The 26,688-nt window shown below is 44.0% G+C and overlaps 1 protein-coding gene across 4 annotated transcripts in view; it reads left to right on the plus strand.

Annotated features, from left to right (window-relative positions):
- Positions 1 to 25,704, plus strand: part of CDK18 (cyclin dependent kinase 18) — a 105,942-nt gene extending 80,238 nt beyond the window's left edge. For all 4 annotated transcript variants that reach the window (XM_069944640.1, XM_069944641.1, XM_069944639.1 and 1 more), the window contains exons 5-16: positions 783 to 839; positions 2,623 to 2,737; positions 4,840 to 4,934; positions 6,237 to 6,299; positions 12,358 to 12,481; positions 16,684 to 16,804; positions 18,944 to 19,041; positions 20,321 to 20,426; positions 21,786 to 21,828; positions 23,944 to 24,034; positions 24,121 to 24,198; positions 25,586 to 25,704. In XM_069944640.1, coding sequence (XP_069800741.1) covers positions 783 to 839; positions 2,623 to 2,737; positions 4,840 to 4,934; positions 6,237 to 6,299; positions 12,358 to 12,481; positions 16,684 to 16,804; positions 18,944 to 19,041; positions 20,321 to 20,426; positions 21,786 to 21,828; positions 23,944 to 24,034; positions 24,121 to 24,198; positions 25,586 to 25,620 — 1,026 coding nt within the window. In that variant the 3' untranslated portion in view covers positions 25,621 to 25,704. The remainder of the gene's footprint in view (positions 1 to 782; positions 840 to 2,622; positions 2,738 to 4,839; positions 4,935 to 6,236; positions 6,300 to 12,357; positions 12,482 to 16,683; positions 16,805 to 18,943; positions 19,042 to 20,320; positions 20,427 to 21,785; positions 21,829 to 23,943; positions 24,035 to 24,120; positions 24,199 to 25,585) is intronic.
- The last annotated feature ends 984 nt before the right edge of the window (positions 25,705 to 26,688 follow it).

Raw genomic sequence — 26,688 nt, forward strand, 5'->3', positions numbered from 1 at the left:
TATACTCTAGTATATGAAATATATAATATACTCTAGTATATGAAATATATAATAATAAGGAAGCAACCATGTGTACATACCATGAAAGATTAGCGAGTGATTAACAATTATTTCATGGTCTGCTCAAAAGATACAATCAACAACACACAAACGCTTTTTCAATTGTTGCCTGCATTCACACAGAGAGAGGGCTGCCCATTGAAGTTAGCGGTGGTCTGCTGCCCCTGCTCCTATTACACTGAGCGACGCACAGCAGACATGTAGAAAGGCCATGATGTGCATATCAGCTGATCGTTGCCTTTCAACATGCGCTATTACACTAAACAATTAGGCCAGTATGCAGCCAAGTAAGGCCAATAATCGTTTAGTGTAACAGGGCCTTAAAGGGGTACGCCAGCGAAAAAATCTTCAGTCTGAAACAGTGCTCTCTGCTGCCACCTCTGTCCAGAGCAGGAGTATCTCCCCATAGAAAACCTCTCCTGTTCTGGACAGTTCCTGACATGGACAGAGGTGGCAGCAGAGAGCACTGTGTCACGCTGGAAAGAATACACCACTTCCTGCAGGACATACAGCAGCTGATAAGCACTAAATGATATAAGATTTTTAAATACAAGTGAATTACGAATTTATTTAACTTACTGAAACCCGTTGATTCAAAAGAAAAATATTTTTGCCTGAGTGCCCCTTTATTAACATCCTGCCCTGCGTTTTATTAGATCAGCACAATGTATTTTCTTATGTTACTAATGGATATATGATACTAATCTGTATGTTGTTTACAGTCAGATATTGGATTTGGAAAACTGGAAACATACGTGAAGCTGGATAAACTAGGAGAGGTGAGGACAAGTCCCTGCTCTTTCTCTAGTGTTAAATTACTTGCCGTCTTTTCTCCACCCTTTAACACTTTGGCTGTGTTCACACACAGTATTTCTCTCAGTCTTTTTTATACCAAAACCAGGAATGGGCTGAAAACACAGAAACTTGGCAAATCTTTCCATTATAAATTTACCATCAGTTCCGGAAATACTGTGTGTGACCACAGCCATTTGGTTACATGAAGTGAATGACATTTATATCTATTCTAGATGCAGGAATGAATCAGTTCTGTGCAGATTTACACTCCACATATAGATATAGATTTGTATGGATTTGTCAAGTCCGCTGACATTTTTAAGGATGAAGCAACATCGATCTTTTTTGCTAAGAAGGAAAACAGAGGAATCTTGATGCCTGCTGGTTAGATAACAATGAGCTGTCCATATCCCCCCATGTGATAATGTCTTCCCGTACATGTTACATAATACAGCTGGGGGGGGGGGGTTGATCCATTTTAAAATCCAACATGAAAAGTTGGTGATGTGTGTCTAACCATGTGGGTCCTCAGTATAATGAATGTTTCTGGAAGCTCCCAGTACGTCAACATGCAAATTTACTTAAAGGGGTACTCCAGGTAGGAGGTCTTTTTGTCACTATGGCCGGGGAAGGGGTGGATGAAAGCAGTGTTGTTCACTTATCTCCCTGGTTCCAGCACTGGCTCCTGCATCGCGCTGCTACGGTTTCCGGCCACTTCCTGGTCTATGACTCGGATTGAGATGTGACGGCAGAGACGGGACCCCGCTAGAGCTGCTGATTGGCTGAGCAGGATTAAAACATCACGTGTCAAGCCGCATCATAGACCAGGAAGTGGCTGGGGACCGAAGCAGCGTGATGCGGGTCCCCGATTCGGCCGAATTTCTCTTCGTGAAATAGAGAGAATGATCCGCCGATGATCAGCGTGTCATCAGCTCATCGTTCATTTAGGTTCAAACCTAAAATCATCTGCGTGGAATAGCGACGCGCGGCGGGCGACCGACGATTCTATAAACACCATACATTGCCTAACCATGTTGCAGGGCTTCTCCTGCGCTCCTTCTTCCTCCCGACCCCGCTTGCAGCAGCAGCTTCGCAGTGGCCTGTTAGCTGACAGACCGCTCAGCCAATCACTGGCCAGGACTGCCGCGGCCAGTGATTGGCTGAGCGGTCTGTCAGCTCAGACAGGCCGCACCGAAGCTGCTGCTGCGTGTGGGACAGGGAGGAAGAGGAGTGCAGGAGAAGCCCTGCAACATGGTTAGGTAATGTATGATGTTTAACGATGTTCGGTAACGATGTCCCTGCAGCCCTCGCTAAACAATTATTGAGCCGTGGAATAGGCACAGTAAACGAGCGCCGATCTAGCAGATCGGCGCTCGTTTACATTATTGATTGGGCCCCCATCGGCCTGTGGAATGGGACCCTCTGACTGACTGGTTTTCAACAACCCTGCACATTAACCTTTTAGTTTTCCAAACCGCCAGAATTATTGAAGCGTCTGATCGTCCTTAGAAAATTTGTCGTTTTTTTCACAGGACAAAACCAAAACCGTAACCCCTGGCCACACTAGAAGTGGCGGATATTTAGAATGGAAGGCAGGGTAGTAAGAGTAAACTAGCCTCCCCCTCTTATTATTCCATCCTCGTCCCTGGCTAGTACTCGTCTCTATCATTGTAGCGACACTTGAGCAATATATTGTGCCGCATGATATGTTCATAGAACTCATCCAGCCATAAGTCCATCAGCATCTGACTCTTATCTCGGCTTTAGGGGACTTATGCCACAGTCTTCAAGGGACGGAGCAAGCTCACAGATAATTTAGTAGCCCTAAAGGAAATCAGATTGGAGCATGAAGAAGGAGCCCCATGCACGGCAATCAGAGAAGGTAGGTGAGGATTACAGAAGGCCGATACTCATCCTGATTCACTTACTAGCGGCTCTACCATTCCTGTTTTCTCATTGTATAGCTTACACATAGTGATTGTGCGCTAACCTTACAGCCTTGATTATTTTTTTAAAAGCTATATCATATGACAATACATATATAAGAAAATATAAACTATGGTGAGATTTATCAAACATGGTGTAAAGTGAAACTGGCTCAGTTGCCCCTAGCAACCAATCAGATTCCACCTTTCATTCCTCACAGACTCTTTGGAAAATGAAAGGTGGAATCTGATTGGTTGCTAGGGGCAACTGAGCCAGTTCCACTCTACACCATGTTTGATAAATCTCCCCCTTATGTTTGACATATTATAGTGCTTGTAGACTAGAGATGAGCGAACTTCTAGCACATTCAGGTTTGTCTGATTTGATTACCGGTGGCTGAAGAAGTTGGATGCAGCTGTAAGGCTGCCTGGAAAACACGGATACAGCCATAGGCCACAGGCTATATCCATGTTTTCCAGGACTCCCTAGGGCTGCATCCAACTTCCTCATCCACCGGTAATAAAATGCTGAGAGTTCGGCCTCAGACGAACCTGAATGTGCTAGAAGTTCACTCATCTTTAGTGTAGACGACACCTTAAAAGAGAAGTCCGGCCATTGTAAAAAAAATTTCATCCGACAAGGGCAGGGGGAACATAATAAACAAACACTACTCACCTCTCCCTGTACCTCTCCAGTGCTAGATTTCTGCTCCAAGGACACCCCGCATGTCACTACCTGGTTGATGGAGAGGCCACTCAGCCAGTCAGCCACTGGGACGGGACACCACTACAGTCACTGATTGGCTGAGCAGGCAATCCTTTAGGGGGGTTGGCATTTTCCCCGGAGTCGTGACATCATTGGAATTCAGGGGAAACTAGAGAGCCTATAACCCGGCGCTTCATGGGCAGGGGGACATGTGAACATACCCTTAAAGACCATGAAAGTTTCACCTGTAAATTTTTTGGTTGTCCTTTCCTATAAAGTCACTAAGGCTATGTTCCCTCTCAGATATAGTAATATAATAATACATGATCATTATTAGCGGCCGTCTGTTACGAGACGAATGCCTTGTCTCATTATGTTCCCAAAGTGGGAGCATAGCCCAAACGTTATATGTAGTCACATCTCATTTCATTTTTTTTTCTAATGTTGCAACCAGCATGGCCACCATGTTTAGTTACTTACGTTGCTGTTTCTGACATCCTATAGGACAACATATAACAAGGATAATATCCTACAGTAGGAAACAATATGTCCTAGATATGCAGCTCTCCTAAAATCTGTTACATAATGTCACAGCTATGCATATAATATACCAATATACAGGTTACATAACAATAAACCGGTTTGGGGTGGTACTGTGTTAGTTAAACATAAGTTTATAGCTTATGGCTGGGTTCACACATGTTATTTTTGTCAGTATTTTGTCCCCAGTTTGGTCAGTATTTTTAGCCATATGGGTCCAGAACGGGTGCAAATCTTTCCATATAGTTTTTCTTTTTCCACTCCCACTTTTGGCTAAAAGCACTGTCCAAATTACTGTGTATGAACCTGCTCTATTTAAAGGGGTTATCTTTTAAATCAACTGGTTTCAGGAAGTGATATAAATTTTTAATTTATTTCTGTTTAGAAAACCCCAGTCTTCCAGTACTTATCAGCTTCTGTATGTCCTGCAGGAAGTGGTGTATTCTTTCCAGTCTGCTCATCTCTCTGCTGCCTCCTCTGTCCATGTTAGGAACTGTCCAGAGCAGGAGAGGTTTTCTTTTTTTTTTAAAGATATTTTGCTGCTGCTCTGGACATTTCCTGAGATGGACAGAGGTGGCAGCACAGAGCACTGTGTCAGACTGGAAAGAATACACCACTTCCTGCAGGACCTACAGCAGCTGATAAGTACTGGAAGACTGGAGATTTCTAAACAGAAGTAAATTACAAATTTAAATAACGTTCTGAAACCAGTTGATTTGAAAGAAAAAGATTTTTGCTGAAGTACCCCTTTAACTTCTTTTAATTTGAGGTCCTTTAATGGTATTTAAACTTTGCGTCATTTCTATCTTCCAGTTTCCCTTCTGAAGAACCTGAAACATGTGAATATTGTAACACTACATGACATCATCCACACAGAGTATTCTCTAACGTTAGTCTTCGAGTACCTAGTAAGTATGAAATATTTTTGTATTCCTAATTCTGCTATAACATAAAGATGGCTCCTGGCATTAATAGGTGGCTGTACCATGTGACAGCAAAGACGCATGCGCAGCGCTCTCCATTATAAGTCTGTGAAGAAATATTGTGAGCTGGCTAAGGATGTGTTGGATCGTATGTCCATCTGAATACCCCATTTAAGCTGATATGCCATAACATTATGATCAGTGGCGTCTGACTTCCGGGACCCTTACTAAGTCCTTTCATTGTAAGGCTATGTTCACACATTATCTTTTGGACAAAACTTCAACCCCAAAAACTGTATATCATCAGTAAACAATGATATATTCTAGTGATATGCTGTCATTTACTATAGTGGGAAACCATTTCACTACAGCCTAATAAAAAATTAAAGTGTACCTGTCATGGGATTTTTTTTTTAAATAACTCAACAAGGGTTGTGATGGCAAGCAGTTTTTATTTTTCTATTAAGTTTTCTATGTTTAAATCAACATTATACATCCGGCCACACTGTTCTCCATGCTCCCTCCGTGCTGATATTTGGTCTTTTCTCTGTTCAAAAAAATAAAGAGACCAAACACAGGAAGTCCCTGTCCTCTGTGAGCTGACACAAGGAGAGACACCTGTACATCATGCAGGTTGTATATCAGCCGAGGGGAATTACCTTAGGATAATTATATTATCAACATTGCAGCTTATCAGGAGACAGTGCCCTTTGTTATGCAACAATCCAGTTTTGGTGCTGTGTGACAGGAGAGCTGACCATACAATGCGAGCACCCCCCAGGATTCTCTGCTACTGAATGTGGATGTGCAGCAGCTGTACACTTGTGAAGTGAAGACTTGTCATACTCCATGTGAGCTCAGGAATGGCTGTCAATAAATACCAAGCCATGTTTGTGAGCGCACAGAGGACGGGGACTTCCTGTGTTTTTGCCGGGTTTATGCCTGCTTCCAGCCGTAAAACTCCTTCCCGCCTTAACCACCTCCGATGCCCTCCCCCCACCCATCAGGTGAGCGGTGGATACGGATGGCATACGCTAGGGGAGCATGTTAGTAAATGGACACCTATGACTTATATAGCAGCACTGTGTTGCATAATACAGCTGTATAGTATGACAGTATCTTCCCCATGGTTCAGCCCAATGCTTGACTATTATTTTCTGATAATCTATATGATAACTCGCATACAAGCCGTTCCCCTTGGTGGATATATATATCAGGTTTTGATGCTCCCTGTGAGGTGCAGGTTTATCTGTTGTGTCCCTAATCGCAATGTTTTGGTTTCACCAGGATAGCGACCTAAAGCAGTACCTGGACAACTGTGGCAATCTGATGTGTATGCACAATGTCAAGGTGAGAGGATTACATAGAGTGTGTATCTGTATTCATGTTCAATGCAAATACAGTCGGGGTCGATGCAAGAATCATAGTTATTCAGAAAAGCAGTGACACCTTATAGAAAACGCCTGCGGCTGGGTTCACACGACGCTTTTGCAATCCGTTTTATGCAAAAAAAGAAAACCGGGTGCATTTGTATACATCAGTTTTGATCCGTTTTTCCACTGACTTTCATTATAATAAAAAAAAGGATAAAAAAAACGGATCGTGACGTTTAACTTTTTTTTTTTTTGTTCAAAAAAAGTGGCCAACCACATTTTTGTGTACGCTAGAAAAATACAGAAGCGTTTAGATCCGTTTTTTGATCCTTTTTTTTTTGTTATGGAAGTCAGTGGAAAAACTGATTTACACAAAAGCACCCGTTTATTTTTTTACATAAAATGGATGAAAAAAAAAACAGATTGCAAAAACGCAGTGTGGACCTGTGAAGTGTTCGCCATTCTCTCTGATCTACTTCTATATGTAGTGTTGCAGATAGGGACAATGTACATTGACCTGTGACAAAGCCGTATAACATGTTACAGTACAAAGCAAGGCAAACACAATCACGTTATATACTGAGATCTAAAAGCTGCATATAATAGTGCGCTTAGAGGGATTGTGCATCTTCACAGCCATATACACAGATAACATGCTGTCCTATCTATGTAACAAGTATGGCCCCCGTCTGCCAAACACCAACTCAAGTATAACTGCAGGAAAAGGGCAAAATGCAAGATTTATTCATTTACCACAAAGCAACCAATCACAGCTCGGCCATCTTGCATCAAAGTCTCACTTTCAGTTTAACAAACCTTTGACATGTTATAGCTACATAGTCGGGGTCTGGGTGTTCAGAAGGCTAGAACAAGATAGGAGAGGCTGAGCAAGGGCTGCACAGACATCTCCATATATATATATATGGAGAGTGGGTGCAGCGCAGCCATGACAATAAATAAATAAATATATATATATATATATATATATATACATACACACACACACAGCTCTTGCTGCACAATCCTCCAGCCATGTAATAGGCTCTGTAAGCGAGCGCCGATCTAGCAGAATACGGCCCTTAGCCCTGGTTCACTGCTCTCTTCTTTTCAGGAGATGGGTTACTATAGTGTAGAGCAGACCTGTCAAATTGTTCGGGTTCAGCAAAGTTCTCTGAACTCGAATGTTTGGTGCTCGATTCCCAGCGCCTGCAGAAGTTGGATGCGGACTTACTATAAAATCCACCTTCTGCAGCGAGCCAGGCAGAGAAGCGCCCAGCTTAGTGCTTCTCTCTACTCATTCTAGCGACCAGTGGAGGTCTGAACACCCAGGCTCCGACTGATCAAATCTCCCTATGACAGATCCATACAACGTGTAGTAAATACGCTGCGTTTTTACAGCATATATTACATTTACGGCTTAAAGCATTTGCGGGGCCATAACAATTTCATTAATCTGTGCATCATCTCAGATCAGTCATGTATGGTGAAAGCGCTGTATACTGTATGAGACGAGCCGGACGCGTCACAAATGCTGCAGTCTTCGGTGTCATGTGGACACAACCTGACTTAGCCGCTAGTGTCTGAGATAATGTGAGAAGATGTTAGGAGGTGAGAGTAAGCGGCCGGCACAGATGGTTCAGGCACATTAGTAGATGTGGAATAATCGTGTGTGTTTACTCCTCACCGGCGCTGTAAAAGGTGGCACGACCTGCGCTCGCGCCGTTATCAGCAGCGTAAGCAAACAGATCACTTACAGATCCGAAAGTGATGATCTCTTGTATTACTCTGTTGGCAAGGTGAAGTGTTTTCTATAAAATAGATAAGATACGCTGTAAGGTGCTGCGGATTGTGCCCGGAGCCTTGGTCATTGAGGTCACCTGCATCACCGACTTTGTTATTCACATCGGTAGCTGAGTAATCATGGACAGCGTAACGCGGTACGTACAGCGCCATACCGGACAGAGAACTATGCCAGGGGGGAGGGAGGAAACAAAAAATACATATATATATATATATATATACTGTATATATATATATATATATATATATATATATATATATATATATATAAATATATGTGTATATATATATATATATATATATATATATATATATATATATATATAAAAAAGAATCCTCCCAGCCTCATCCCACAAAGCGCTGACACCCCATAATCTGTTTCTAAGGTGAAGTAAAAATTTCAGTGAGAATGACGTATCAGGCTGGGTTCACACTGCTGTTTTGCAATCCGTTTTTTTTCATCCGATTTTCCAAAAAACTGATGCATTTGTGTGCATCCGTTTTGATCAGTTTTTCCCCTGACTTCCATTATTTAAAAAAACAGATCACAACACATCCGTTTTTTTTTTACGTACACAAAAACGTAGCTGCCTTATTTTTGTGGACGTTAAAAAAAAAAAGGGATGCATTTTGATTCGTTTTTTTTCTTTTTCTAATGGAAGTCGATGGAAAAAGAGATCAAAACAGATGCACACAAATGCATTCTTCCGGTTTTCATACTTTTTGCAAAAACAGATGAAAAAAAAAACGTAGTGTCAACCCAGCCTAAGGCGGAGTACTACTTAGAAAACATTGTAAATTAAAAAGGAAAAAACCACTTGGTCCAACTAGTCTGCCCTTGACCATCTGGTTTACTTTAAAAACATAAAAGAGAAGACAAAGGAAGTATGCAGATAAGAGAGGGGAGAGGCAAGACGAAAAATATAAAAGGGTGGTGGGGTGGGCAGTGGTATTGTGGTGAAGGTTTTAAGGAACCATGAAGATGGTTGGTTGGTTACATAAGACTGATGGGCCGCGAGGTGGTATTTCTGGAGAACTGATTAGACAACTTTGCCAAGGCGGCCATCTTTGAGGAGTTTAGATACTGCTTCACATGAGGTCATGTGGCTAGCATGGGCGGCGTTATATATATTGATGCAGGCCGGAGCAGATGCCATATTTTTGGGGCCTGATAGGATTCCAATGGTATATATGGGCTATAGGCTCTGGTATAGTGCAGGTGCCACTGGGAAGAAGGAAGGGGCCTCTGACATGTAGACCGGGAGCCGGCAGAAGTTTGACATGTGCTGGCCTCCATTTTGTGTCTAATTACAGCAGGAGAATTTCACAATGATCTTGTACAGGTGTGAATACATGAACTTGGCATGTGATTGGTGTAAGGGGACACAGGGGGTATATAAGTAGCCCCAGTTGTCAGTAACATCATGTCCTGATGAAGCAGGGAAGTGTGAAACACGTGTCGGGCAGCCCAGGGGGTCCCAAGGATACTGTGTTTTCCCTAAAAAATTTATTTTTTGCAAAAATTTCTCTTTTTGGCCTTCTTGGTGTTTTTTTTTTTTTTTTTTTTGCTTTTTTGTAAAGGCTATAGGTAGTCACAGAAATGCATAAAGCACTTTCATTACTCTATATGCATTATTGTGTGTAGCCAGCAGATGGAGCCAGAGTACAATGTAATCTAATACTCTTCTATGTTATCACACTGCATTCCGGTGTGTAACTATTGTGGCTTTTTTTACCAGTACCCTGTGCAATCCCCTGGTTGTTGTTTCTTTGTCTGTATAGTAACCAGTGATATATGTGATTTTATATAAATAATTTTATTACATTTGTGCAATAAAGAATTGTCTCTCTACTGGATTGTGATGTTGATCAATTTATAGGATATATATATATATATATATATATAGAGAGAGAGAGAGAGAGAGAGAGAGAGAGAGAGAGAGAAAGAGAGATTTTGGGTCTTAACACCCTAAATGGTGACACATTTTGAGGGTACAGCTATTTTATTGGGTGTGAAGGCTCTTAGGTTGTTGAAAGGTTGTGCAGTTAACACAAACAGGTTCTAATTGGGTCTGGACAGCAGAAGGGGAGCCGACATATGCAGCTGGACGTTGGATAAGGGGGAATTGGAAAAATGATAGCAACCAAACCAGGTAGGCATATCTATGGCCCAATTTGAACTGTGAATCTGTGGAACAGTCTACCACAGGATCTGGTCACAGTAAAAACAGTAGAGGGCTTCAAAACCGGCCTAGACAAGTTCTTAGAGCAAAATAATATAAATGCATATGTATAGAACCTATCACCCCTCCCCCTTCCCTGTATCCATCCCCTCCTTGGTTGAACTTGATGGACATGTGTCTTTTTTTTAACCGTATTAACTATGTAACTATGGTAAGAAGCGGGATGAGGTTCCACTGGTAGAGGTGCCAAACATCACAGGTTAAATGTACTCCCACCACTGTGACCGAGCCGTGCACCACTGCGACCGAGCCGTGCGCCACTGCGACCGAGCCGTGCGCCACTGCGACCGAGCCGTGCGCCACTGCGACCGAGCCGTGCGCCACTGCGACCGAGCCGTGCGCCACTGCGACCGAGCCGTGCGCCACTGCGACCGAGCCGTGCGCCACTGCGACCGAGCCGTGCGCCACTGCGACCGAGCCGTGCGCCACTGCGACCGAGCCGCGCGCCACTGCGACCGAGCCGCGCACCACTGCGACCGAGCCGCGCACCACTGCGACCGAGCCGCGCACCACTGCGACCGAGCCGCGCACCACTGCGACCGAGCCGCGCACCACTGCGACCGAGCCGCGCACCACTGTGACCGAGCCGTGCACCACTGTGACCGAGCCGCGCACCACTGCGACCGAGCCGTGCACCACTGCGACCGAGCCGTTCAGTGTGATGCCCCAGCAAGTACAGAAAAATATATACCTTATTTAAAACTTTTATTTTATTAAAGAATTTTTGAAGGGAATACAGACATATCAAAAGAACAATTTTTACAGTGCTAAAAGTATACAGTAGGATTGGGGGCGTAGAAGCACAATAGAGAGCTTCCCAGAATAACATAAGTGCGAAAGTCCAGCGAAAGAGTTGGAAAAAGATATACAGTACCTTAATCTGGATGGGCACATTAGTAGGGGCCACACCTGACCATTACCTATCACAGAGACAGCAGAATAACACAATAAAATAAAAAGAAGAAAATATAATTGCCCTTGGGACTGAGATAAGTTTCCATAGACAGATTACATAACGGAAATGTTTACTTTTGTTTCCGAGAAGTTTTGGGCTGGGGGTGGGGGGCAGCGTGGGCGGCCGCAGGTCAGGTTTACAGCTTCTTTGATTAAGTTTTTGCTCCTCTGACTATTATTGTGCTTTATTCTTTGTAACATCTTCATTATATACAGAGTAACAGCGCCCCCTGCTGGTGGTTGAAGTGTATTCAAGATTCTATGGAAGGAGGATGGGCAGTGAACTCTAATGTGCTAATGTGAAGGCAAAATTCCTAATATTGTAGTTGTAGTAACCTCCCCATCAGGTGCCCTACGTCTCTGCACATTGCATCCCAAGCCCCCTCCAGGACTGTCATACAAGAATAGGGAGCATCTGGCAAAGCACATTAGTATTATGTATTTTTATATTTATATTACACGTATCTTCAATTATTTGCTGAATATTTGGTCATTTTAGTTGGGGTCATCTAAGTGAAAACCTAAAGGAGAAGTTCACCATTATTTTTTTTTTTTTTAAATCATCTGGTACCAGAAAGTGCCAGAGATTTGTAATTTACTTCTATTAAAAAAATCTCCACTCTTCCAGTACTTATCAGCTGCTGTATGTCCTGCAGGAAGTGGTGTATTCTTTCCAGTCTGACACAGTGCTCTCTGCTGCCACCTCTGTCCATGTCAGGAACTGTCCAGAGCAGCAGCAAATCCCCATAGAAAACCCTCTCCTGCTCTGGACAGTTCCTGACATGGACAGAGGTGGCAGCAGAGAGCACTGTGTCAGACTGGAGGGAATACACCACTTCCTGCAGGACATACAGCAGCTGATAAGTACTCGAAGGCTTGAGATTTTTTTTAATAGAAGTAAATTACAAACAACGCCTTTAATTCTGGTAATATACTAAAATAATATATTGATATAATATACAGTAATAATATAATAGTTTTGAATAATATTTTTATGATATATGAAATGCTAAGTTACTTCATTCCCTCTCCCTTCAGATCTTCATGTTTCAGCTCCTTCGAGGCCTGTCTTACTGTCATCGCAAGAAGATCCTGCACAGAGACCTCAAGCCGCAGAACCTATTAATCAATGAGAAGGGGGAGCTGAAGCTGGCCGACTTTGGTGGGTAACGTCCGTCATGATCCTCTAGCTATGATCTCCATGTGCCATACAGTGTGCCAGCGGCTGCAGGACTAGGGATAGGACCTCACTGGGAAGAGGAACACAAATCTGCAAAGGTGTCATGTTGTGTTTACAGGTGCAGCGAGTTCATCATCCTTTAGTCTGCGCAGGTGTTTGTGGCCACCTACATACTATGAGAGGAGTAATGGGGACATCTCTTAAAGGGGTACTCCAGAGAGATTTTTTTTTAAATAGATTGGTTTAATAAAGTTCTATTACTATGTAATATAACTTTATTTTAACAATGTATAGTTTATTATTTACATATGTTCTTTAGGTGCCTGGCAGCAGTAAGGGGTGACACGGCCCCCTCTGCTGCCGCCACCGTTTTTGTCAGGAACTGCAGGGATCTAAGCATTGTAGTTTCCGATCTCCTGTGATATGCAGAGCAGGATACCGCCTCCCGGTAGACTTCCTATTCTTATATTCTGTGCATGGGGAGGGGGAGCTGCACTGCCAAAGCTTGTCCAGGTACATGTATGGGGCGGGTGCGGGCCAGCAGCTGTCCGGGGGGGTTCATGCACTGCTGTGCTGCTAGAGGTTGTCCGGGGAAGAAGGGAGCATATGGTTGCTGTTGTGAGCCGTAACATGGAGGCCACGCTTCACCAGGCCCTGTAGCAGTTGCGTGGTCTGCCTCCAGGGTAGCCACCACTCTGTGAGGTTCTGTAACACAACGTTGAGCATTCAATGCTAGTTTAATTAGCATTCATTAGCACTATTTCTTATGTGATCTGCGCAATTCTTGATAAAATATTGATACTTTGGCCACAATTCTGTTAAAATCGTGGCTATTTTACAGCAAAGTTACAAATTTGTGGCAAAGTAGCACTAATTAAACATGCATTAATTGCTTTGTGTGAACAAAGCCCAAGCCACTGCCCTTGACTGATTGTCTTATTACAGATTTCCAAGACCTGAAATCTCAGAATAATACTGGATGGGCAGCGGATTCTAGGAAGCGCTGCAGCTCCTTCATTCTTTACATTTGTGATGATCCAAGCAGAGGAACCACATTGATGTTGTCTCTATGACATTGTTATTGTACATTGATGTTGTCTCTATGACATTGTTATTGTACATTGATGTTGTCTCTATGACATTGTTATTGTACATTGATGTTGTCTCTATGACATTGTTATTGTACATTGATGTTGTCTCTATGACATTGTTATTGTACATTGATGTTGTCTCTATGACATTGTTATTGTACATTGATGTTGTCTCTATGACATTGTTATTGTACATTGATGTTGTCTCTATGACATTGTTATTGTACATTGATGCTGTCTCTATGACATTGTTATTGTACATTGATGCTGTCTCTATGACATTGCTATTGTACATTGATGTTGTCTCTATGACATTGTTATTGTACATTGATGTTGTCTCTATGACATTGTTATTGTACATTGATGTTGTCTCTATGACATTGTTATTGTACATTGATGTTGTCTCTATGACATTGTTATTGTACATTGATGTTGTCTCTATGACATTGTTATTGTACATTGATGTTGTCTCTATGACATTGTTATTGTACATTGATGCTGTCTCTATGACATTGTTATTGTACATTGATGTTGTCTCTATGACATTGTTATTGTACATTGATGTTGTCTCTATGACATTGTTATTATACATTGATATTGTCTCTATGACATTGCTGTCATTGTACATTGATGTTGTCTCTATGACATTGTTATTGTACATTGATGTTGTCTCTATGACATTGTTATTGTACATTGATGTTGTCTCTATGACATTGTTATTGTACATTGATGTTGTCTCTATGACATTGTTATTGTACATTGATGTTGTCTCTATGACATTGTTATTGTACATTGATGTTGTCTCTATGACATTGTTATTGTACATTGATGTTGTCTCTATGACATTGTTATTGTACATTGATGTTGTCTCTATGACATTGTTATTGTACATTGATGTTGTCTCTATGACATTGTTATTGTACATTGATGTTGTCTCTATGACATTGTTATTGTACATTGATGTTGTCTCTATGACATTGTTATTGTACATTGATGTTGTCTCTATGACATTGTTATTGTACATTGATGTTGTCTCTATGACATTGTTATTGTACATTGATGCTGTCTCTATGACATTGTTATTGTACATTGATGTTGTTTCAGTAACCGTTTTCTCTGTGAATTTTCACATTTGTGTTTGTGCTAGAGCGGCCAGGGATATGCCGCGTCCTTGTGTACTGCAGCAAAGTATACCTAACCTAACTTGGCCAATTGTACTTGATCTAGAAGAGAAGAGTAATCCCATTTGTTTGGTTAGGATTAGCGAAATGTAAAAAGGAGCAATGTACAGTATGTGTATTATCTGTAATGCAAATGACCTTGCAACAATGGTGGATTCCTTGGCGCTCAAACCTCCAGGCACAGTCACTCCACTTCAATCAAGATGCAGAGATTTCCAGTATTTTTGCCAACCAGATGTGTTCTTTATTGCTACGCGTTTCAAGGGTTAACCACCCTCTTCATCAGGCAACCCTTAACCCTTGGTTAACCCTTGAAACGTGTAGCAATAAAGAACACATCTGGTTGGCAAAAATACTGGAAATCTCTGCATCTTGATTGAAGTGGAGTGACTGTGCCTGGAGGTTTGAGCACCAAGGAATCCACCATTGTTGCAAGGTCATTTGGATTTCAGTCCTGATCCCACATCCAGGGATATCGGAAGGTGGAAGGCAGCAGCCCTCCTTATATACCTACAAGCCTACATTAGAGTCGTGCCTAATACGTACGACCTAACAAGGTGAGTGTGCATTTGTGTGAATCTACACATACACATCTCACAGGGTTAATCCGCCTGCACATGCAGCGCCACTGTGTTTCCTTTTTTCTTTTTATGTACAATATTATCTGTAATGCTAATCCATAGCAATCACTCAATTAGATAGGATGATGAATCACAGTAGTCACTATAAATCACAGTACTATAAATCACAGTAGTCACTATAAATCACAGTACTCACTATAAATCACAGTAGTCACTATGAATCACAGCACTCACTATAAATCACAGTACTCACTATAAATCACAGTACTATGAATCACAGCACTCACTATAAATCACAGTACTCACTATAAGTCACAGTACTCACTATAAATCACAGCACTCACTATAAGTCACAGTACTATAAGTCACAGTACTCACTATAAATCACAGTAGTCACTATAAATCACAGTACTCACTAAAAAACACAGTACGCACTATAAATCAGAGTACTCACACTCACTTTGACAGCTCTAGTTTCTACTTTAGGGTGCGTTCACATGTACAGGATCCGCAGCAGATTTGATGGTGCAGATTTGATAATGTGTTCAGTTATTTAGATGAAATCTGCTGCGGATCCGGTACGTGTGAACGTACCCTTAAAATGTTTTTATTTTTTTTCTGTTTAAATTAAATGTCAAAAGAGAAGACATTGAACAGAGTTTTACAAATCACATTGTAGAGAATATACTGAAGTTCAAATAGAACTAAGGATGTACAAAAGATACATATAAAGCGGCACTCCGGCAACAAAAAAATACTTTTAGATCAACTAGTATCAGAAAGCTTTAAAGATTTTTAATTTATTTCTATTTAATAATCTGAAGTCCTCCAGTACTTATCAGCAACTGTATGCCCTGCAAGAAGTGGTGTATTCTTTCCATTCTGACACAGTGCTCTCTGCTGCCACCTCTGTCCATATCAGGAACTGTCCATAGCAGTAGCAAATTTCCATAGAAAACCTCTACTACTCTGGACAGTTCCTGACATGGACAGAGGTGGCAGCAAAGAGCACTGTGTCAGACTGGAAAGAATACACCACTTCCTGTAGGACATACAGCAGCTGATAAGTACTTGAATACTTCAGTTTTTTAATACAAGTAAATTACAAATTTCTGGCACCAGTTTATTTGAAAGATTTTTTTTTTTGCTGGATATAAAAATGCATCCAGAAGTCTCATTCAGACCTACCAGGAACCACCGGGGATTTCATGAAGACTACAGAGTGAGTTATAGGTCTGCTGTTTTGTTTCTTCAGCCATAGCTTAAGTGTTCTTGCCATGTAATATGATGTGTATACCAGTGTAATAAGAAGTATACCTGTGTGTTTTAAGGTCTTGCCAGAGCCAAGTCTGTACCCACCAAAACTTACTCCAATGAAGTGGTGACACTATGGTACCGGCCACCAGATGTTCTGCTGGGATCTACTGAGTACGGCACCCCTATAGACATGTGGTGAGTGACAGGACAGTCATGTATGTCATGGTATCGTATGTCATGGTATCAGCTTTGAACTCAGCTTTAAATTTAAATTACGTTACTGATGTTCAAACATGAACAAGCCAAGAAAACGTTAAGAAGCCTGGCAAAAATTTTTATTAAAGTATTGTATTGCCCCCAAAAATTTATACAAATCACTAATATACACTTATTACGGAAAATGCTTGTAAAATGCTTTTTTCCCTGCACTTACTACTGCATCAAGGCTTCACTTCCTGGATAACATGGTGATGTCACTTCCCGGATACCATGGTGATGTCACTTCCTGGATACCATGGTGATGTCACTTCCTGGATACCATGGTGATGTCACTTCCTGGATACCATGGTGATGTCACTTCCTGGATAACATGGTGATGTCACTTCCCGGATACCATGGTGATGTCACTTCCTGGATACCATGGTGATGTCACTTCCTGGATACCATGGTGATGTCCCTTCCTGGATAACATGGTGACTGGGGCGTTGCTAGGGTCCTAAAATATCCGGGGCACGGGCCCTCTGAGTGCCGTCATAAGCGGTTAGCGAAGGAGCCCAGTGCAGACGCTAGTAACCCCAATGACTGCTCTATTAGCCCAGCTCTATTGCCACCACTCATAATAACAAAAAGCAGACACAAGCAGCCACCCGCCCTGGGCTCCTGTCAGGGCCACTGTCATCGGTAGTGGTGCACACCACTGCCCAGGCAGCTCCTCCTCAGCTCCCCCTGTTCACACAGCCTCTGGGAGGTCTGCCCTAGCTTCTATCCGCTAGGCCAGTGTTTCCCAACCTTTTCTAAACCTCATTTAGGTGACGTCTTCTCTGAGCTGTTCTCTTTCCCTTTTTCTCTCCATCGGGCCCAGACCACCATGATGATTTCTTCCAGCTGCAATTCATCTCTTCAGAACCTGCCAGACAAACATATTAGCCCCCCCCCCCTCAACACACACACAACCTCACCTGACCCCTCCACACTCATACTACACCACCTGACCTTGTCCACTACACACACACAAACATATTACCCCACCTGGGCCACATCTTAAACCCCTCCCCAACACACACTACCTCACTTGAGACCCCCCCCACCCCACCCCAGGCCATCTCTGTGAGGCCAAGAAGTGCGGCAGGGCAGGAATTTGCCACCAGTAGAACCGGCGGGTGACTTCCGGGAGTGCTAGTCCGGTGGCAGGGGAGAGGCTGGGCAGGAGCGTGGCGACGCACGCATCCAATTGACAAGTGACGGGTGATGTCACTGAGGCAGCGTCTGAGTGGTATGTGAGGGCGGGCAAAGTGCTGATGGAGCAGCCTCCTCCAATGTCTGATTTATCTTAATTTACTCCTGCTAGTAGGTGTAAGTGATGGCAAAAATGTACACCTGTTCCGGAGCAAGGCCCAGGTCCGGCAGATTTACTAAGGGGAGTGTGGCTCTTAGATAATACAGACGGTGTATGGCAGTGGAGCTTTAAGACCGGCGTATGGGTACACTCATCTTTATAAATTCCCCTCTATAAGTCACATATTTGTTATTATTTGCAATATCCCCCTTTTTATAAACTCAAAGTAGCAGTCCGGCATTCTTTAAAACTTGTGATAGACAGTCACTATGACCTGGATGATGGATTGGTGCCCCCCGCAGTCACTGGAGGAGCGGGCAGTCCATCAGCCAAGTAGCGACGCTCCAGATGAAGGAGCCTGACGGGGGTCCTGCAGCAGCAAGGCAAATGGAGAGGTAAGTAGTGATTGTTTATTATGGTCCCCACCTGAACCTGCCGGCTGATACATTTTAATAAATGCCGGACTTCTTCTTGAATAAAGTTTTCCAAGAATTTAGTTGAATATATTTCATGTATGTGTGACCCCTGACCCCCACAGATGAGAACAATACAGAAGCCTTTAGGGCTGGATGGAGTGCGGTGGCTCCTGTACTCCTGCACCAGTCACTGCGGCCCATGCGCACATGCGGCTGGGATCACACAGGCTATTGTTCTGCATTACCGCCACTTCTTCCATCTGTAGTTACAGGATTGAAATGTTTAAAACGTGGGAAGTGAGATGTGAGAAGTAACGATTTCCTATGTGAATGATAAGAAGGTCTGATTTCTCTCTTATATAGGGGTGTCGGCTGTATCTTGTATGAAATGTCCACCGGACGACCCATGTTTCCCGGTTCTACAGTGAAGGAAGAACTGCATCTAATCTTTAGACTTCTTGGTGAGTGCTCAGTGTTCTTCTCTTCCGCAGGGACCACGCTGGGGCCATTTTCTTATGTTACAAAACAAGATGGAATTTAGATGGAGATTTATATTTAAAATTGAACTTTTGTTACATTAAATGGGAACTATCAGCAGCCCTGACGGATCTAACCTCCTGATATGTCCCTATTGCACAGGAGACGCTGAGGAGGAAGCTATGTCTCTTATAGTATGTCTCTTACCTTCCTCCTCTGCGCTGTTCTGGTGTAGTCAGTAGTTTGCTCCATGGTCCGATCAGACTGTTAGGAGCACTGGGGCATCCATTAGGAGCACTGGGGCACCCATTAGGAGCACTGGGGCACCCATTAGGAGCACTGGGGCACCCATTAGGAGCACTGGGCGACGGTCCCTACATTAAACTACGCGCAGGATTGGCAGGAAGTAAATGGACACGGGTCAGGACAGAAATACACACAATACACAGTGTGGCCAGATTAGGTAAAGGTCAAAACCTAGATAGCAGCACGGTACAAAACAAGAAAGAGTCACACCAGGATAGCATGTCCACATCAGAAGGCGGCAGCAAGGTCAGAAAACAAGGAAAAGATCAGCGTTCCAGGAAGTGTGAGAACACGGAAGAATGATAGCAAGGTCACTGAGACAGGTTGCAGATCTAACGCTTGGTGTCCCTGCTCGCTGATTGCCCGGCCTTTCCTGGTGGCCCAGTGATAACTGGTCCTGCACCACCTAGTACTGGTTGTCATGGGGATGCTGGGAATACCACCGCTACCTCAGATGAGCCATGGCGCTGTAGCGTTGACAGGTAAGTTCTTAACAGCGTTATGGAAAATCACAAGTAGAGCCACTACATGACTGATGGCCAGGACGGCCATCATTATAAAAATAACAGCCATTGTTTGACGTCAACGGGCAAAAAAAAGACGGTGTATGAACATAGCCTAAATATGACTAGCTGGATTTACACTGCGCTTTGTGTTTACGTTTCACAAGTTTTCCATTTTACTTTTTATGTGTTTATTTTTCGCTGCATGTATATAGCGGAGTAGTCTGTGCTATTGTTGTGTCCAGAAAAACCGTATACGTTGCAGTGTGTTATTCTCATAATGTAAGTCAATAGGAAACAGACTCTGCTGTATAGCATGTGGCAGGATAACATTTATAGCATCCATTTAATGTTAAATTCGGAAGACTTACATCAATATTGTCAATGAAATGTACTTTTTTTTCTATCTATGTTTCCATCCATCCATTTCTCTTTCTATCATTTTCTTCTTCAGGAACACCCACTGAGGAGACGTGGCCTGGTATATCTTCCAATAAAGAATTTAAGGCTTATAGTTTTCCGCAGTACCGTGCTCAACCACTGAAAAGCCACACACCTAGGTAATTTGGTTATGTAATAATGTCCATGTGTTTAAAGGGGAACTCCAGCAATCCCATAAAAATATCATCAACTCATGGATCCCCCACCGATTGTTTGACACCTTTTCCATTTTTTTAAGCTGCTCCTAGCCCAAGATTCTGACTTTTTAAATGATTCCAGTTTTACATCATGGCGATCAGCAGGAAAACTACAACTACCAGCATGCATTGCACCTAAGAGCCAACTGCCATGTACCTGCCCACCACTGGCTCCATCTGCTTCTGCTTTGCACAATAATTACAGTATCTATTGATCTATCTATCCATCTACTAAAATAGATTACAGAGGAAGAGATGAAACAACAGTGTCTCCTTTCCCCTATACTGCTCAGGAGAGGCTGTTATTTCCCCTAGCAGGGTTGTTTTAATACATTGGTGGGCCCAGTGCACAGCCCTCAAGAGTGGGCCCCACCCACTCTTACAGTTACATCCATTTACTCACAGGAGGCGTCTTCTCTGATCAGAGTCTTTCACCTTCTCTTTCACTCCATCCAGCCTGGGCCACCTTTAAGTCTTTCCCCGTCTGGGAATCTTCTCTCCAGAATCTGCCAGAGAAACATTTTAGGCTCCAACACATACAGTAGTAAGGTCCTCTGTACCCCTATATAGTAGTTACCCCCCTATGTACCCCTATATAGTAGTTACCCTCCTCCGTGCCCCTATTTAGTAGTTACACCCCCTGTACCTATGAGCGCTTGTTACAAGCGCTAATAGCTACAGTGCAGAGCACAGCAGCAGGCGGGGGGGGGGGGCATGCAGGGAGCGCCATGGATGGGTAACTTACCCATCCCGATGGCGCCCCCCTGGCTGGTGGCCGGAGCCCTGTGCGACCCCCCTGGTCGCACAGAGCAAAGGCCGGCCCTGCTCAGGGTGGGCCCCTTTAACCAGTGGGCCCGGTGCACGTGCACCATGTGCCCTCTGGTTAAAGCAGCCCTGCGCCCTAGGTCGTGTGATCAATGGTTGATGTGAAGTCAGTGGTTGGCGGGGCTACAGATGAGGCGTTACAGCTTGCCTGCCAAAAAAAAAAAAAAGACAGATCATGTGACCTCTGTCTCAGAAGGGAGGGGGAGACAGAGGAGAGGAGACAGAGTGGAGCAGGCAGTGAGGATTTTCAGCAGCTTCAGGATGTGCTGCAGACAAATTAATGTAATAGAAACTTATTACACACAAGCTGAGATTATGGGTGGGGATTGAACCAGAGTTCCCCTTTAACTACCAAAGGACGCTGAGACTTCAGTAATATTCCCCAACTTTAGCTAGTATTCACATATGTATTTAGTTGCTCCTGATTATTGCTAATGGTGGAATTTCTGTCTTTAGGTTGGATTCTGATGGCATTGAATTATTGTACGGCCTTCTCCTGGTAAGTAAAGCTCACAGTATAATACCATAGCGCGCCGCATGCTGTCTCTGGAATCTTTTTAGAGTTTAAAAAAGGGGATGATGTATAAAAACAATAGATTGCCATTTGTAACCAAATTTCTTGGTTACTATGTTTACATAGGGGCAGAAAATCTGCAGGGTATTAGAGTAGCAGCAGTGTGGCTGGGATTCTTAGAAATCTTTACCACATGCTGAATATATACTGTATATTGACACATTTTAAATCTGTGGCATGTAGTGTTTAGCGAGTTTGCTCGATCAAGCATGGTGCGCGATTGAGGAGCAGGGTGCTTGATTGTCAATTGATGGCATACGGCTGGAGCTCTAATGTGTACTAATTGGTACTATTACACGGAACGATAATCGATTTGGCCGATTATCGCTCCGTGTAATAAATACAACGATCAGCCAATGACAACAACCATCAGCTGATCGTTGATGTAGGTTAGAACCTATAATTGTTGGGCGCCAACTGCGCACCGCTATGTGTGATAGCGGTGCGCGGCCGGTGACTGACGATATATACTTTACCTATCCATGCTCCGGGGCTGCTCCTGGGGTCCGCTTCTCCCAGGTCCCGCGCTCTAGCTTCAGAGCGGCCTGTCAGCTGACAGGCCGCTCTGAAGCTAGAGCGCACGGGACCCGGGGAGAAGGAGGAACAGCCCTGGAGCATGGATAGGTAAAGTATATAGTTTAAGCAAAGGCTGCAAGGACATCGGTAACAGTGTCCATGCAGCCCTTGTTAAACGATTATCGGGCCGTGTAATAGGCCCAGTAATCTGCTAGATCGGCGCTCGTTTACAGTTGTTATTGGGCCCCCATCGGCCTGTGTAATAACACCCTTATATCTCAATTACACTTACGTATTGCATTTACGAAAATCTTTTTCTTTTAAATCAGCTGGTTTCAGAAAGTTATATAGGTTTGTATTTTACTTCTACTTAAAAATCTCCAGTCTTCAAGTACTTATCAGCTGCTGTGTGTCCTCTAGGAAGTGGTGTACTCTTTCCAGTCTGACAGTGCTCTCTGCTGCCACCTCTGTCCATGTCAGGAACTGCCCAGAGCCGGAGAGGTTTTCTATGGGGATTTGCTGCTGCTCTGGACAGTTCCTGACATGGACAGAGGTGGCAGCAGAGAGCACTGTCAGACTGGAAAGAGTACACCACCTCCTACAGGACATACAGCAGCTGATAAGTACTGGACTTAGAAGTAATAGAAATAAATTACTGATCTCTGGCGCTTTGTGACACCAGTTGATTTGAAAGTAAAAGATTTTCCACGGAGTACCCCTTTACAAAAAAAACCTGGTTCTCACCCATAGATCTACAGCTGTCCCTCTCTGGATATGCTGTAATTTCACCTTCATGTGATGCTGCAGCTGATAATGTTTGCATTTTCATCTTGCACATGCACCATGTAGTTGTTGAGGTCAATGTTTTGCTGCAGTGTGACGTGTGCAGCACATCAGGTAGGGGACAACTAAATGAGTTTTTGTAGCCCAGTTTTTAAAGGGGTTGTTTTATAAAAAAAAAAGTTCAAACCAACTTGTACCAGCAAGTGCCAGAGATTTGTAATTTACTTTTATTAGAAAATTTCCAGTCTTCTAGTACTTATCAGGTGCTGTAGGTCCTGCAGGAAGTGGTGTATTCTTTCCAGTCTGTCACAGTGCTCTCTGCTGCCACCTCTGTCCATGTCAGGAACTGTCCAGAGCGGTAGCAAATCCCTATAGAAAACCTCTCCTGCACTCCAGACTGGAAAGAATACACCACTTCCTGCAGGACATACAACAGCTGAAAAGTACTGGAAGAAATGAGTTTTGTTTATTTTTTTAATAGAAATATATTACAAATCTCTGGCACTTTCTGGTACAAGTTAATTTAAAAGAAAAAAAATTGGTGAACCCCTTTAACACTACCAGAAAACCCCTTTAAGAACGACCCCATAGCCTTTATGAGGCTCCACGGTCTCCCTCTTTGTGTCTGGTAACACATCTCAGCCCGTTCCCATCTTTGTGGCAGCCTCCATCTTGCTGAGATCCTTACCAATTCTCAGAATAGCTCCCGTCTCCCGAGTATATCTGTTACATGTCTTTCAGTATGAAGACAAGAAGAGGATATGCGCAGATGGCGCTCTACGACACCCCTACTTTAAATCCCTTGGAGAGAGAGTGCTCACACTGCCCGACAGTAAGTGACTATGTGCCCCATATGGGCTCTGTATGTCTGATACCAACTTGTGTCCCATTATATAACAGTTCTCCACTTCTCCATAGATGTCTCCATCTTTACTCTGAAGGATATCCAGCTACAGAAAGACCCCGGCCATCGCGGCTCCATCTTCCATCAGACAGGTAGAGGTTTCTGGGATTTATGTGTGACTGGTAACATAGATGAAATCATACAGCACTAATACATGTATACTTATTAGAGAAGAGATAAGAGGTACAGATTCGCCCCTTCACCCTGGAGTACGCCTGCCTTATCCCCCGCACGCCTGATGGACAGGCGGGGGAGGGTTGCAGCAAGGCGTGGGACAGGCGTGATCTCACCCCCGGCCAGTTGGGGAGCACTCCGGCAGGCTGAGGGATGCAGCGCACATCTAACTACAGATAGAAGTTAGATGTGCTGTGTTTCGGCCAGAGCGCCCCCTCCTGGCCTCCGCCAGAAACACAGCACATCTAGCTTCTATTTGAAGTTAGATGTGCGCTGCATCTCTCTGCCAGAGCGCCCCCGGCCGCATTACTCCCGCAGCGCTAAGCTCCTTTCCTCCCCTGCGCGGCGCCGGAGCATGACGTCACCCGGACCGCACGTCCAGCCAACCAGTAAGGGGATGTGCGGTCATGAAGTCATGCTCCGGCGCTCAGGTAAGAGAACTCTTGGTGGCAGTGATGGTTGTGTGGGGGGGGGGGGCTGGGGGTGATAGTTGTATGGGGGGGGGGGCTCAGCTGGGGGTGATAGTTGGGTGTGGGGCTGGTAGTTGGGTGAGGGCTGTAGTTTGGAGGGCTGGAGGTGGTAGTTTTTTGAGGGGCTGTAGTTGGTGGGGAGCTGGGGGTGTTAATTGTTTGGGGGGCTGGGGGTGGTAGTTGGGTGGGGGGCTGAGGGTGGTAGTTGTGTGGGGAGCTGGGGGTAGTAGTTGGGTGGGGGCTATAGTTGGGGGGCTGGGGATGGTAGTTTTTTGGGGGGCTATAGTAGGGGGGGTGCTGGGGGTGGTAGTTTGGGTAGCTGTAGTAGGGCAGGGGCTGTAGTTTGGGGGTGGTGGTTGTGTGAATGGCTGGGGGGTAGTTGTGTGTATGGCGGGGGGGGGTTGATGGGTGTTGTCTGGAGGCATGGGAGCCTTATGTTACGTTAAGGGGGGGGGGGGGGGTGCCAAAAAAAGTTTCGCCCATCGCCTTGTGATATAGTCTGCTTTTGGGCATCCAAGTTCCAAGTTCATTAGCAACTTGACCTCAGAATAACCTTGCCAGCATTACAAAGAAGCTACAATGTTGCAGATACAGCCTGCCAGGGACTTATTTACACCAGCTCTCTCAGACGGGAGGGGGTAGTGGGGGGGGAGAAAGAGAAAAGCTCACACACCGATTTTTGTGTGTTCGACAGAAAGCAGCAGCTAAGAACTGGGGGAAGGAATTTAAATAGATAATAACAAGTATGGAGGAAATCATCATAAAAGTTATGTCTGAGTGGAATACCCCTTTAACTAGTTACTATCTGACTTGGCATGCTTTTTTTTTTTTGCAGGTCGTGGAAAGACCAGACGACAGAGTATATTTTAAAGCAACCTTTGCACACTGGATAAACCTCCACCCTCCACTGCCAGCGGCTCCTGCAGTAATAAAAAGCTACGAGTATTACCATTACCTTACTAGTCTGCAGTGAGTCTTGTGCCAAATGTCCTATTATGTGGGTAACAATGGATAGAAGGGATTTCTCTTATAGATCCCACCGACGCCTTATTACCCCATTTCATAATTACCTGAAGTGTTTCCAAAACCAGTTGCTTCATCTGACCACAAAGTCCCTGTACATGTCTCGCTTGGGCGATGGTGATTGGGTGCAGAGTACTCTACCCTGGGTCCCTGGAAAAGCTGGATCCAGTCATGGGAATCTTCCCCCGGCTTTACCAGGCACCCAAGGCAGAGCGGCCGCAGGCTGATAAGCAGATTGTTGAGCTAACAAAGCGCTCACCTCTAATGGTCAGATATATTCTGTGCTCAGTTTCAGTATATTGTCCTGTTCTACCTAAACACTGTCAGGCCTTATTTACAGGTTCTGTATAAAGCAATGGCATGCAACGGAATGGCGTTTGAAGTTCGTGACATCATGTGTCATCTCCGTTCAAATCTTAACGGCACTGTACTGATACAGCCGCATGGTTGTGTCAGTACAGTGCAGCGAAGATTTAAATTTGTGATCCCGGGAGGTCCGTAAATCCGGTCCGTAGCGTATCTTCCGTACACAGACAGTACTCACAGAACATGAGAATAAGGCCTTACTGTCATTAAAAAAAAATTGTCTTTTCATAGAGGTATGGGGAAAATGTGATTGGTCAGAGTCTGGGTGCTGAGACTCCCACCGATTCCTAGAGCAAGCTGGGAGAAATACTCAGCTAAGTTCTTCTCTCCCTGTCGCTTTCCTTGTATAAAGTACAATTGTGTGTAAGGGCCCATAGGAATGAACAGGTCCGTATTTTGTCCGTATTTGTGCAAATGCAGACACAAATTACTGATCTGTGAATGAAGCACTTAGTCAAACTCAGGCTCTCCAGCTGTTACAAAACTACAATTCCCATCATGCTAAAGCTTTGGCTGTCCAGGCATGATGGGAATTGTTGTTTTGTAACA

This window comes from Dendropsophus ebraccatus, chromosome 11 (assembly GCF_027789765.1).
Source record: "Dendropsophus ebraccatus isolate aDenEbr1 chromosome 11, aDenEbr1.pat, whole genome shotgun sequence".
In the NCBI taxonomy this organism is placed as follows: Eukaryota; Metazoa; Chordata; class Amphibia; order Anura; family Hylidae; genus Dendropsophus; species Dendropsophus ebraccatus.